The following is a 14,158-nucleotide window of genomic DNA, read 5'->3' as shown; positions in this document are numbered from 1 at the left end:
GATCTCTAGTAGCAGACAGAATACGGTCCTTTGTGCGAATATAATGCAAGCGGACAATAATGTCTCGAGGAGGTAGACCATTGGCAGGACGAGCCCTCAGGGCCCTGTGGGCATGATCTATTAGACAGTCAGTGTCAGTAAGATCCAGAAGAATCTATAGAAAAAGGCCTTTCAGAAAGGCCTGAAGGTCCGCCAGGGAGACTTCTTCAGCAATATTGCGGATGCGAATATTCTTGCGGCGGGACCGGTTCTCAGAATCCTCCTGCTTCTCCTTCAAGACCTCAACTTCATTACAGACGGGCAAGTTCGTTGTCGATTGTAGTTTGAGAGCAGCAAAGGTCGTCTGTTTTTGTCTCCAGTGTCTCCATTCTGTTGCCCAGTGAAGTTAGATCAGTTTTGAAATCGTTGACAACTTTAGAAAGTTCTTGATAGAATGTTTGTTTAACCCCTTCCAAGAGATTGGTCATCACTCCTTGAATCTGAGGGTCCAACTCAACTTCAGGGAGCTGGACGTTTCTATGTGAGTTGAGTGAGGAGAAGGTGGTTTATTCTTTGATCCAAAAAAATTTGCAGAAGACCCAGAGGTCCCTTTCTTTGGTTTATTAGACATAATGAAGTGACTGAGAACCGTCAGCCTGTTGAGAAGGGTGAGGAAGGCAGGAAAAGGCTGAGGAGAGTAAGGGAGGAAATGGACACTTACATCAGTTAAAATGAGAAGGGTCTTCTCCGGTCCAGTGTGAGTAGAGATCACATACTCGATGTCAATTTAACGGCAAGTAATTGAGAGTCAGTGCCAACAATAAGGATCCCACCAGGCTGTAGAACATAGGTCCTCTGACCCTATTGTAATCGTTCCTCACTGTGATTGGTGGCGTCTATGTGAATGAAGCAGTGACAGATGGTAGGTAAGCCAGCAATAGAGAAGCGTGGCAACAGCGCTGTCAGATGTAAAATGTAGAAGAGGCCACTTATCAGTGATCCATGCGGGTTGTCAAAACACTCCAGACCGCAGCTTCTCTTGTAGCCAGGCCCAGGTTGGAATATACAAAGACACTTCTCAACGAGTCTATGATGACAAGTAGATGCAGGTTGACCACCAAGGCGCACAAACCAACAGATGAAGACCCTTCAGTGCGATAGGTCGCCCAGCTCTCAGGGGAATTTTAACTTGACTGTCTTTTCAGCAGGCACTCAATCTCTGCTGCTGCCTACATACGTGGGAGCAGATATATGGGGATCCGAATGCAATGGCGCCTCCTGCAGGGAACACCAGGAGGTTAACCAGCCGGGTGATGCCGGAAATGAAGCAGAGTAATGATGACCAAGACTTCCGGTATCGCTGGGGTGAGAAAGCTGACAAAGGTGATGTGCCCATAGTCTTCTCCGGAGCGCCGCTCAGCCGGCCAAAGGAACCCCAGGAAAGTGTCTCCAACAGCCTGGAAACCCGAGACTGTTGCAGGGATACTCAGGTCCCGCCACGTCCCCCGCACAGCCGCCCAGAGCCGAGCAAAGAAGGTGGCGAGTGTGATAAGCCAGTCTTCAATTGGCAGCAGTAGCGTGATTCATTCTGTGCCAGAGTGTCTGCCTTACCGGTAGCCCCAGAATCGAGGGTTGCGAGCGTGAGGGAGTCAGCAATAAGGGTCTTGTGAAGCTCGATTCAGTGAGCGATATTAAAGCACCCCATTGCGGTGGCAATAGACTCCTCTAACTCAAAAGCCCGCAGAAAGCAAATAGAGCTTGGGGACCCAGAATTAACCAGGATATTTTAGTGAGGAGGAGAGACCTGTTCCAACATGCGACTTCACAGTATGGCGGTTCAATTGTATGATGTTTTAAGATGCAGATTTCTGTGAAAACAATTCCCATAATCAGAATTTTCATGCAAAATATTTCCCATATTCAAAACAGGAAAATTACTTTTCACCAGCGCGAGTGTTATGGTGCATAGCAAGAGTTGATTTTTCTACAAGCATTTTCCACATTAACCACATAAAAATGTCTTTTCACCTGTGCGAATTCTTTGATGATTATCAAGAGCATGTTTTTGTGTTCACCTTTTCCCACATTGAGGACATAAGAGTGGATTTTCACCTATTTGAATTACTTTTGATTGGTGTGTATTTTCTGATGCTTGATGAGAATGGATTTATCTGAAAAACAGTTCCCACATTCAGAACATGAAAATGGTTTCTCACCTGTGTGAGTTCTGTGATGTTTAACAAGATGTGATCTTTCTGCAAAGCATTTTCCACATTCCGAACATGGAAATGGCTTTTCACCTGTATGAATCCATTGATGATTAACAAGAGGTTGTTTCCGCGTAAAACATTGTCCACATTCAGGACATGAAAATGGTTTTTCACCTGTATGAATCCTTTGATGATTAGCAAGAGGTTGTTTCTGCGTAAAACATTTCCCACAATCAGGACATGGATATAGTTTTTCACCTGTGTGAATCCTTTGATGATACACAAGATCACGTTTCCTTCTAAAATATTTTCCACACTCAGAACATGGAAATGGATTTTTATCAGTGTGAATTTTCTGATGATTGAGGAGATTGGATTTATATGAAAAACATTTCCCACAATCAGAACACGAAAATGGTCTCTCACCTGTGTGACTCATTTGATGAGAAACAAGATTTTGTTTATGTGTAAAACATTTTCCGCATTCAGAACATGGAAATGGTTTCTCACCTGTGTGAGTCCTTTGATGACTAACAAGATGTTGTTTCTGTGTAAAACATTTTCCACATTCAGAACATGAAAATGGTTTCTCACCTGTGTGAATTCTTTGATGACTAACAAGAGGTTGTTTCTGCGTAAAACATTTCCCACAATCAGGGCATGGATATAGTTTTTCACCTGTGTGAGTTCCGTGATGTTGAACAAGATGTGATTTTCGTGCAAAAAATTTCCCACATTCAGTACATGGAAATGACTTTTCACCTGTGCAAGTCTTTTGATGAGAAAAGAGAGCTTCTGTCTGTGCATCATGTATAATAGTATCTGAATTACCAGGAAAACATCTTCCATAGTCAGAAGGTTCAGATGATTTATCTGCACTGTCAGTTACTGGTAGGGTAATGGTATTTGCTCTTCGAGAATTTTCCATAACCTCATCTTCCATTTCACAGTCTTGAGATAAAATGGGATGTACGGCTGAGGTATTCCTGCTGTTGTGTCCATCTATTGGAAGTAAAACATGCAATGAATGGTGTCATAAACAAGTTTTCTAAGTGTGTATCTTGGGGTGTGAGCTTCCATATGAATGTCTATGTGTAAAATAACTTGAAGTGAAGTACCTGCCTGCAGTAAGTTAGAGCATTAAAGGTGGGGAAGATATAGGTCAGCACCCAGCATCATGTATAGTGGGAGGCAGCTGTACAGCTTAACAATACAGTTGAGGCCAAGTGCCATATTTTGTCCTATTTGCTTACAAGTATTGTTTAATATTGTATTATCTATAGTGTAGTCAACCTGTAAACAGTAATTTCAATGTATGCAAAAAAAGAAGAAAAAATACCTTTTTGTTACATTTTAGCCTCCATTTCTGTAAAGCTGATGATTCTAACATCCCAGCGTTATTTAGCTTATAGATGTGACTTTAGAACTTCCAAGATATGAAGACCATGAATATTTGGTTGTGAACATGTTTTGGCCAAAATATGGTTGAACACCTGATACGCTCTTGTTATATACAGTCACACTGGTAAGGACAGGCTCAGACAACTGTGTGTTTTTTGTATCCAGTTAGAGCATTAGAACCTTCAGTCAACTGTTAGATGTTAGAAATTACAGCTAGTCCACTAGGGAGCTTATCTACCAACCCCTTTAAAGATCACACACTCTGTCCAAATATGTGCTATCTTACTCTCAGTGCCCTGTCACTTTAGAGAGCTTACTGTCAATTAGGCATGTAGAGAGCTGTAGAACCTATATTAGGACTTTGCCTTGTCATCTTATTTTAGTGTGCACTTTTACTGTGATCACCCTGTCATCTAGTGGTCAACTCTGCAGAAGTGCCCCTTCTATATTTATAATTATAACTTACAGAAAAACTGTTTTCTCCCTTTATTGAAAACTCTAGACCTCCCTATGGGGATGTACCCGATTTGAGCTACCACGCTGACTACCACCCTAAGCATAAACCTGCTATTCCCAGATATAAAGTGATGTACTTATTCTCTTCCATGAACCTGTTCAAGACTCTAGGCTAGGCATAATGCCTATAACGCTCTACTTATATTAACTTAGATTAACTGTCTTTTCTGTGGATTGTTGTTGCTTTTCGCCTTGTAGTGGACGCTATGGGCCCTAAAAAGATTTAATAATCTAATGCGGGTCCCAAGCGCCCCTTCTTCACGCCCCAAACGATGGGATCTCCGCCCCCCCTCTTCCAAAAGGGGAAGGGAGACATTCTGGGTTTGCTGGTGCTCAATCGGAGCCTTCTTCCCCTACAAATACGCTATCGCAGATTGATTCAGATGCTCCAATCACCTTTAAATCTATGCAATAGTTACTTGCTACCCTAAAGTCTGACCTACTTTCTAAAATACGATCCTCTCTCAAGGCCAAGCAATCTGATGTGGCAAAATTGGGTAGGGAAGGACATGTCATTGATAGACTAAAATTGAGGAGATGGTGATCTCTTGCAAGTACCTCCTTACTTCTCAAGAACAACTACAGTCCGAAGTATGTATGCTGAAAGACATGTGGGCGGACCTGGTGGATAGGTCCCACCAGAACAATATTAAGATACGGTGCATTCCAAAACAAGTCTCCAATGCCGTCCTTTTGCTTTTTGTCAAGAATCTATTCTGCAAGATTCTACCTGCAGCCTCTGACCAAGACCTGCTCGTAGAACGCATGCACAGGTTACCTAGGGCACGGGCTAGTCTGGATACACTGCCTAGAGATACTCTAATTTTACTACACTTTATTTTATATAAAGGAGTGTATCCTGCGAGCAGCACGAGAGGCTGAAGGTCGAGATATTCTTCAAGACCTTCAACTGTTTCTCATTCGCCACAGTGGCTAAACGTCGCTCCTTCCAGCCGGTCAAGAAGATTCTGCGAGACAGCATCATCCCATATCGGTGGGGATTTCCGGTCAAACTGCTGGTTCATAGGAACAATTCTATTCATGTTTTCTATTCGGTGGAGAAGGGGACCAAGATTCTGATAACTTGGAATCTCCTGTCTTGTCCACTGGATCCCAAGTCTCGGGCTTAGATCGAGAGCGACTGGACGAGGCAGGGGAAAACCTGAGTCAGGGCCAGGAATTTCCTTCTGCTTTGTTTCACTGTGCCCTGAACAGCCTGAGTTCCCCAATTATTTTCTTTGAAACTGACCCATTACACATCAGATATCCTACATGAGGGACCTGTTCTGTTCTGTTAGAATGTTCTCAATGTCATTATGTCTCTGACACGTAAGTATAAGATAATGTTTATTTTTATAGTGAACATATTTCTATACTGGTTTGGACATTGGCTGATTGGCTATTTCCTATAAATGCTGTGTTTCTGTTATTGTTGTTTCCCTCCTGCAGGTTCCCGGGACTGATTGCAGCAGGCAGCCTTTGCTTCCTATTTCTTTTTAAATGTTTATTTTGTTTCTATGCTTTTTAGGTTGTATGGAGTTCACTACTCACCATGTGTATACTATGTGTCTAGTCTGCTTCTTTGGGAGCTTCTTAATAATTAGGGTGGGGGTATGGTTTCTATTCTCAAAACGCTCTAGAGTAGCCTGACTCAGGGGTTGTACTATATGTTTTGTTTGGCGGATTAGACGGGTCATTTTAGGTTACATTGGAGTACATTTTTGCTAACATTGTTGTTCTATGGGTATGGTCAATGTTTATCTGTATAATTATTTATATGTATGTTGGTGGTGGCGTTTCATGGCCCAGACAATCTGTTCTTCCATCCTGAGTATGGTTAAGTTTCTATCTATTACTGCTCGGGGTTTAAGCTCACCGAATAAACGCAGGATTGCTCTAACTTCCTTATATAAAGCTGGGGCGGATGTTGTTGCCTTTCAGGAGACACACTTTGCGGCTCGGGCCCCTCCTGTCTTTAAAGACCCCCATTACCCTACTTGTTTTACCGTCAATGGTCCCCACAAACGCAATAGAGTAGCCCTGTTAGTTAGTTTCTGGAGCTCTTTTCAATTTTCCTCAAAAGTCAAGGATAAAAAGGCAGGTTTCTAATAATAATTGATACTTTGGGTGATAAGTGGGTCGGACTAGTCACAGTTTAGCCAACACTGAGGTATTCAAATAACCCCACACTTGGAGATCATTATTGACAAAAACGTTTCATTGCTCCTGCTACAGCTCTCAGCTCTGACTGTTTCATGGATGTTTGCTCCTCCCAGTGATGGGCAAACTTTTTCAGGAGCGGGCCAAATAAAAAAGAAAAACTTTAGGCGGCCAATATAATTTAATAAAAAACTCAAATATTGAAATATATAATAGAAATGTTTTGAATGGGACGGAGGGTGTTATATAGCAGTGTTACCTCTATAAGTGCAGTGATCGTACAGACACACCACTTATTTCAGCAGAATGTTGCAGATCCGTCTTTCTGGTGAGCCACTAACTGACAACACAGCAGCCAATCAAAATCCGCCTTAGTATATGGCCCAGCCCATCTCTTCTCACATGACTTTCAGCCATTAGGGGGCGGGCAGGTGTTTGAGTGATTGACATACGAAGTGTCCTTTTAGGAAGGAGGATGAAGTGTAATGGAGGAAATAGCTGGGAAGGCATAAAAATGAAGTTTCTGATACACAGGGTCGGCCCTAATAATGTTATGCATATTTTAATGACATTTTTTAAAATATTGGCGGGTCGGATAGAACCTCTAAGTGGGCCGGATCTGGCCCGCGGGCCGTAGTTTGCCCATCACTGGCTCCTCCCAAAACTACTGTATTTGTTTCATATGCTCCCGTTGCGATTTGCAGCTAAGCTACAGACTAAATTGACAGCTGTCATGAACACCTATGTGTGGAAGAAGAAATTACCCTGTGTGTATGACTTTAGGGAAATTGCAGGGGGGTTTTACTTTGCCCGATATGTTGAAATACCACGATCCATGATTATTGTCTCAGATGTGTGACTGGTCTCTTGCCGGGTCAGAAGCCCTGGGTGGATGTGGAGAAAGCTTACAACTTAGATTATCCCTTAGCCGATCTGTTTTGGGTCCCTATAGACTGGAGACCTAAGAGATTAATTGTGAAACAGTTTAGTCATTAACGATTCTCAAATTAATTGAGCCTTTATTTGGAATGTTTTAAGTTGATTGGGGACAGGACCGTAGTTCATGGAAATGGAACAACTAGATGGACTGCCCACCAGTGTCATCCTAGTAAACAACTGTTGTGAGAGCTGGTGCTGGGCACAGTGTGCAACTGTGACTTCTGCATTATGTGTGGGGAAAATCTATATTTTATGGGTTTCGCTCCCCAGGAGAGAGCATAGAGAAACGCCATATGCTGTATGTAACTGCTCTGACTACATGACAGTCAGTCCACATACTGATCTAAGCTCTCTGCTGGGTGACCTACTACCTACATCACAGTACATGAGGTGGAGGAGCTGAATGAAGGAGCTCACACACTGGGCAGATACTTTGTCCTAATTAGTATGTAGTGACAGAGGAGGGCGCAGAATAAGAGATTGTTGTATGGACAGAACATGGAGAAGAACTGAGTCTGTTCTGTATATAATGGTTATTACTCACCTGTGCTGGTATCTGTAGGAATGTCCTCCGTACCAAGCTCATCACCCCTCACATACGTCTTCTCTCCACCATCAATGTGGGTTACATGAATTCCCTCTCCCTCCTCTCTATTTTCATCCTTAACATGTATCAGGATTGCATCCTAAATAGCACACACAATAAAATCACATTATAATAATATCTGACTATAAATAATACTAGGGGACACTCATATCTAATGAAATACCTATTGTGAAGAAATGCATCAGAATAAACACTCTTTTTACAATGCAAGGGGTGCAAATTAGCATTCTGTTTTGCACATAAGTTAAATACTAACTGTTTTTTTCATGTAGCACACAAATATCAACTTTAAATTGCAGTGTACAAATAAGCTATCGAGTATTTGTGTGTTACATGAAAAAACAGTCAGTATTTAACTTATGTGCAAAATAGAAAACTAATTTGCACCCCTTGCATTGTAACACGGTTTTGTCCAGGGGACTGAAATAAGAAGTTTCTTAAGTTAAGATCCTTAATGAATCAGGCCCATTGTTCTTATTCTATTGTACAGATGTTTCCTTTCAGTTATATATTTTTCAAATAATAATATATTAGTTAGTGTTCCTTGTTATAATATGTATATATCTCTTACATTGATTGTTGTGGTAAATCCTGGCTTAATTCTGCAAATGATTTCCAATTTAGTGTATTCTGTTTCTTATTTATTATAATATAGATTTCATTCAGATCTTATATACGTTAACTTTTCTACTTCTAGTTTTTAAATCAATACTTTAGGATATTGTAATAAATTTATCATTAGAATTTGTCTATTCTTTATGTTACGGCTAACGACTATTGACATAAACTTTTAGAACAGATGGTAAGAGGTCTTCACCTATAGCCGCTGCCTTTCCCGTAGAGTTAGTCGCACTCACAATCAATCAGAATTAGGGCAGAGTATCCGCAGGGAAACAGGAGCAGGTCGGCTAATGTGTGACACAGACACTATAACCGGCTAATCCCTTCCTGCCTTAAATACAGTAAGGAGCCAATCACAATGCACGGCACCAGCCCACCAAATCAGCCACAACAGGCTGATAATTAAACACCACCAATTGCGCACGTGTCCCAGCTGTCAGACTCCTAGCCGGACGCAGCAGTGATGAGAAGACCGTCCTGGTCGTCCTGGCCATGGTCCGGACGCTGCAGCAGGAAGGGACGCCCAGGAACAGCTGGGACACGGCCACAGACAGATCCAGCCGGGTCGTCACGACTAGAACTGCGGCTCGTGACACTTTAATGTGTCTGAATCATCTTTCATCCCTACAGTCCTTGTCATAATGAGTGATTGTGAATAGTTACATTACTTTCATTTTCATAAACATTAATTCTCATTTTATATTTTAATATTTCAAAAATTTTTAGATAAAAATAAAGTTTTTAATACGAATAAATAAAATAATACGTTTTAGATGTGTGCGATCATTTCTTCAGTGCACCATGAAATATCAACCCTTCTATTTCGTGACGGTTATATTCCCAGAGGTTTTGCATTAAGAGACCAAATACATGAATTATTAATGCATTAATTACTTTAAAGAAAAAGAAATCTAAATTATTGGTGCTGTCAGTAAATTGTGAGATTACAACATTTGAGTCATTTCTTGTAAGATTTTAAAATTAGAATATTATTGAGTGAGTAATCTGTATGTATTTGAGTTGCAGACGCTGTATATACAAGTTATCTGCCCTGCAGCTGAAGAGACGGTGGACAGAGGACATGGGTATATAACACCATTACTTATACAGAGAGACTGTGACACATTAAACAGAAATAGCAGAGACAAGTAGGGAGAATCATAAATTAAGTAGAGTATACGAGAAACATACAAGACCTATGAAATATATTACAGTTTCCATATTCATGAATCCCACAAATATGTCTCTTAGAGATGACTGATGACCACTGTGACATGGATGTCCCCCACCAATATAAAGTCACTAACAGATGGAGTGGGCTGGAGAGAAATGGCTCATACACAATTTATGTGACTGGGTGACACCAATACAGCGTCTTATTAATCTCAAGTAAACTTGTTCCATTTAGACAGAGTCAGGACGGCCCATTTCTTCTTATATCGGAGCCATGTCTTCAACTCCCATAAACTGGTTTATTCTCTCCCTCTATTTACACTTACTCTGGTTGCCAGAGAATCATGAACTCCCTTTGATAGACCTATAGTACTATGTACTAACGTGTGTGAAAGTTTGTATTAGTGTCACCTGTGTCTAATGTTATGGTTGTTATGGTGTAAATACATTGCTCATCTTTTCGCACACATAAAATGCAAAAACAAAATAAACAAAAGAACCTGACATCAGTTTTATTATTAGAACTGCTAATTATATGTACCTGAAATTCATGTGGGATATTTCTCTCTTCCACTCTATAAAGAGGACTTGGACATCTCTCTGATACATTTCCATTATCGGATCCATCTGTAGGAGATGAACACACAGGGACTGACCACATGATTTATATAGGATATATCAGAGGATGTGTATATCTAGTTAGGTCTCTTACCCAGTGATGTGAGGGGCCAGTGATTCTCCATCATGACGTCCTTGTACAGATCCTTGTGTCCCTCTAAATAATCCCACTCCTCCATGGAGAAATAGACAGTGACATCCTGACACCTTATAGGAACCTGACACACACAATGATACAGTCATCACCCAGACACATCCCCTGGTGTTACTGTATAATGTCCCATTCCCAGCAGTCACCTCTCCAGTCAGCAGCTGAATGATCTTGTTGGTGAGTTCTAGAATCCTCTGGTCATTGTTTCTCTCATGTATCAGTGAGTGAGGTGGAGGCTCCATGATGGGGCTCTGAGTCCTGCTCCATCCTCCTGACACCTGGGAGCTGATGCTGGATGACACATGATTACTGGACTCCTTCCTCACTACTGTGTAATCCTGTGTAATGTGAGACAGTAGTAAGTATCACTATAATTGAGGTTCAGTGAAAGTCTGAAACTGGCAGAAGACCTATATGACACCTTGATCTGGGTATTTCTAGAAATGATTTATAGGAGACATGTATGTAGGTGAAGAAAATAATATCCAGTAAAGAAAATACCATAAAATTACTTGTCTGATAGAAACTGTCTGAAATCCTCACTCTACTCTCTTCCTCAACCTGACCCCTTGACTCTGTTCCCTCCAAACTCCTCCGCTCCCTCTCCTCCAATGTCTTCACCTTGCTCACCTCTTAAACCTTTCTCTCCCCACTGGTGTCTTCCCCTTAACCAATCTCCTCTCTCAAACTACCTCCCCATTTCTTTGCTATCCTTTGCTTCTAAATTTTGACCCCACTCCTGCCACCTGGCCACTCCACTCTGCCTCGGACTTATGCCTCTCCTCACACACTCACCTCCAAGACTTCTCCTGTGCTGCTCCCCACCATTGTAACTCTTTACCTCCCAGAGCCTACAGTCCTTTAAACGCCCCTTCAAAACTCACCTCTTAATGCTCAGCTATTCAACCCCCACTCGACCATCTTGTCCACCATCTCCAATTTATTCCAGTTGCTCCTACTCTCTCACCTCCGCTCCTTCTAGAATGTAAGCTCTTATGGGCAGGATCCTCTCTCCCTATTGTCTCATGTCTGTCTACTGTCCATCTTCCTCATATGTCCTTGTCATGTCTTCTACTGTCCCTACAGTTTTATACTCGCACTCACGGATGCTCCTTTGGTGTAACTGTCTCCATGTATTTGTGATCCTGCTCACTGTAGTTATGTTATCTATATTGGTACAATTGTCTGAAGCTACGGAATCTGTGGCACCATATAACTAAATAATAATAAGAAGAATTAATGATAAATAACAGTACATCTGGTGCTATCATTTTCTTTGTTAGCACCACATCATCTACAGTGCAGCACGGTAGCTCAGTGGTTAGCACTTCTGCCTCACAGCACTGGGGTCATGAGTTCAATTCCCGACCATGGCCTTATCTGTGAGGAGTTTGTATGTTCTTCCCTTGTTTGCGTTGGTTTCCTCCGGGTGCTCCAGTTTCCGCCCACATTCCAAATTCATACTGGTAGGTTAATTGGCTGCTATCAAATTGACCTTAGTCTGTGTGTGTCTGTGTTAGGGAATTTAGACTGTAAGTCCCAATGAGGCAGGGAGTGATGTGAGTGAGTGGCGCTACATAAATAAATGGTAATAATAATAATAATCTAACCCTGGACAATACTCAACATTAATTCTCTGAGGATTTCAAGAGACAATAGAGATATCAGTGTGACATTCCCAGATCCCCTCACCTCTCCAGTCAGCAGAGAGATGATCTCCAGGGTGAGATTAAATATCCTCTCAGTCACGTGACTCCTGTCCTTGTCCATCATGAAGACTCTGGGAATGGGCAGACCTTGGCAGTGAGCTCTGTAGGTAGAAACAGATATCATCTCTTTGTTTAAAACATCCTGGTGGGATGGAATCTTGTATTGAGATAGTAGAAACTATAGGGCTATTAAATCCATTTCTCATCAATATAATCAACCCACAAAGTAACATCAGAATGAATGTTCAGATCATTCCATCAGCTCACGCTACAGTTTATACATTTCGGTTCAAAGGAAAATACCATCACATTCACATAGCAGAGGACCTGCAGAATACAGAAGTATTGAACAATTGTAAAAGTAGTCTATAACCAGGGACTGATAATATTACTATATACCTGTGATCTGATGGCATGTCTAAATGTGTGCAATGATAACAGTAGTCATTACATGAAGACTGACAACACTAAGCTACAGTACACATGATAGGACTTCTGCAGTGTACAATGTACAGTGTGTTATAGTACTCCTTCCCTGCTCTCTCACCTGACTCCCCTCTGCCTGGTCTACCAGCACTGTCACCACTACTCCTTCCCTGCTCTCTCACCTGACTCCCCTCTGCCTGGTCTACCAGCACTGTCACCACTACTCCTTCCCTGCTCTCTCACCTGACTCCCCTCTGCCTGGTCTCCCAGCACTGTCACTACTACTCCTTCCCTGCACTCTCACCTGACTCCCCTCTGCCTGGTCTCCCAGCACTGTCTCCACTACTCCTTCCCTGCACTCTCACCTGACTCCCCTCTGCCTGGTCTCCCAGCACTGTCTCCACTACTCCTTCCCTGCACCCTCATCTGACCCCCCTCTGCCTGGTCTCCCAGCACTGTCTCCACTACTCCTTCCCTGCACTCTCACCTGACTCGCTCTGCCTGGTCTCCCAGCACTGTCACCACTACTCCTTCCCTGCACCCTCACCTGACTCCCCTCTGCCTGGTCTCCAACCACTGTCTCCACTACTCCTTCCCTGCACCCTCACCTGACCCCCCTCTGCCTGGTCTCCCAGCACTGTCTCCACTACTCCTTCCCTGCACTCTCACCTGACTCCCCTCTGCCTGGTCTCCCAGCACTGTCACCACTACTCCTTCCCTGCACTCTCACCTGACTCCCCTCTGCCTGGTCTCCCAGCACTGTCACCACTACTCCCTCAGTACATTAGTACAGCTATATACTGAGTCACTACATGGACATAACATACCTCTCCTGGTGTTAGACAACAACTGAATTATGACGATGATACCAGGTACCAGGAGGTGCAGAGGGATCTGGGTAATGTCGTTTTCTAGTTTCCTCTTCACCTCTTACCCCAGGATAACACTAGATGTAGAACTGTAAGTGATATCACGATGTAATAAGACTGCACTATGGCGGCAGACATGTTTGTGAAGACCAGCACGTGTGTACAGTAAACATTAGCACATTCCTACAATAAATAAAGTCTCCTAATCTCTAGTCTGTGTTATCACTGGTGCATTGTGCGGCCATGTATAGTAAGGAGAAGTCCCTTCATCTGGAAGAGAGCTGGTTATATGATGGGAATGAGGAGAATGCAGCAGCCACAGATGTTGTATCTCTGCTGCTTTTACCAGGGTCTGTGCACTCCGCTGCCAGAGATTGCAGGGAGAGGAAAACATGGAGCAAAGGAGCCCGTGGACGGGATAACCCAGATACACTCATGTATCCAATATATGTCAGTGGCTGCTGCATCTGCCACTGGGTGTAAGTGGAATATGTATTTTATTAATCATTACACAGGTCATATGTTAGAAATAAAAGTCTCTGTACCTGATGGTTTGTTTTTTGCCAAAACCAGATTGCCATAAGAATATTCCAGAGGTGTCAGCCTTGATCCCTGTACTTAAGTAAGGAATATAGTGGTTTCAAGATGCACTATAGGTCCCAGTGGGCTCTGGGTGCCAGGGCATGCTGGCTCTTGTAGTTCTACAAGTTTCAACATGCCCTGGCAGCCATGGGCAGTGGCGGATCCAGGGCGATGGCCCCCCCTAGCAGACACTTGCT

General features: G+C 42.7%; 1 protein-coding gene across 1 annotated transcript in view; it reads right to left on the bottom strand.

Moving 5' to 3' along the window:
• LOC142160612 (uncharacterized) overlaps positions 1 to 13,431 on the bottom strand; it is a 53,209-nt gene extending 39,778 nt beyond the window's left edge. Inside the window, exons 1-7 of the mRNA XM_075215476.1 lie at positions 13,338 to 13,431; positions 12,068 to 12,185; positions 10,522 to 10,713; positions 10,319 to 10,442; positions 10,148 to 10,233; positions 7,750 to 7,891; positions 2,105 to 3,191 (exon numbers count right to left, since the gene is read on the bottom strand). Coding sequence (XP_075071577.1) covers positions 2,105 to 3,191; positions 7,750 to 7,891; positions 10,148 to 10,233; positions 10,319 to 10,442; positions 10,522 to 10,713; positions 12,068 to 12,148 — 1,712 coding nt within the window. The 5' untranslated portion in view covers positions 12,149 to 12,185; positions 13,338 to 13,431. The remainder of the gene's footprint in view (positions 1 to 2,104; positions 3,192 to 7,749; positions 7,892 to 10,147; positions 10,234 to 10,318; positions 10,443 to 10,521; positions 10,714 to 12,067; positions 12,186 to 13,337) is intronic.
• Positions 13,432 to 14,158: the final 727 nt, after the last annotated feature.

This window comes from Mixophyes fleayi, chromosome 6 (assembly GCF_038048845.1).
Source record: "Mixophyes fleayi isolate aMixFle1 chromosome 6, aMixFle1.hap1, whole genome shotgun sequence".
Classification (NCBI taxonomy): Eukaryota; Metazoa; Chordata; class Amphibia; order Anura; family Limnodynastidae; genus Mixophyes; species Mixophyes fleayi.
Note: the sequence above shows the minus strand (reverse complement) of the source record. Positions and strands in the feature narration are given on the sequence as shown.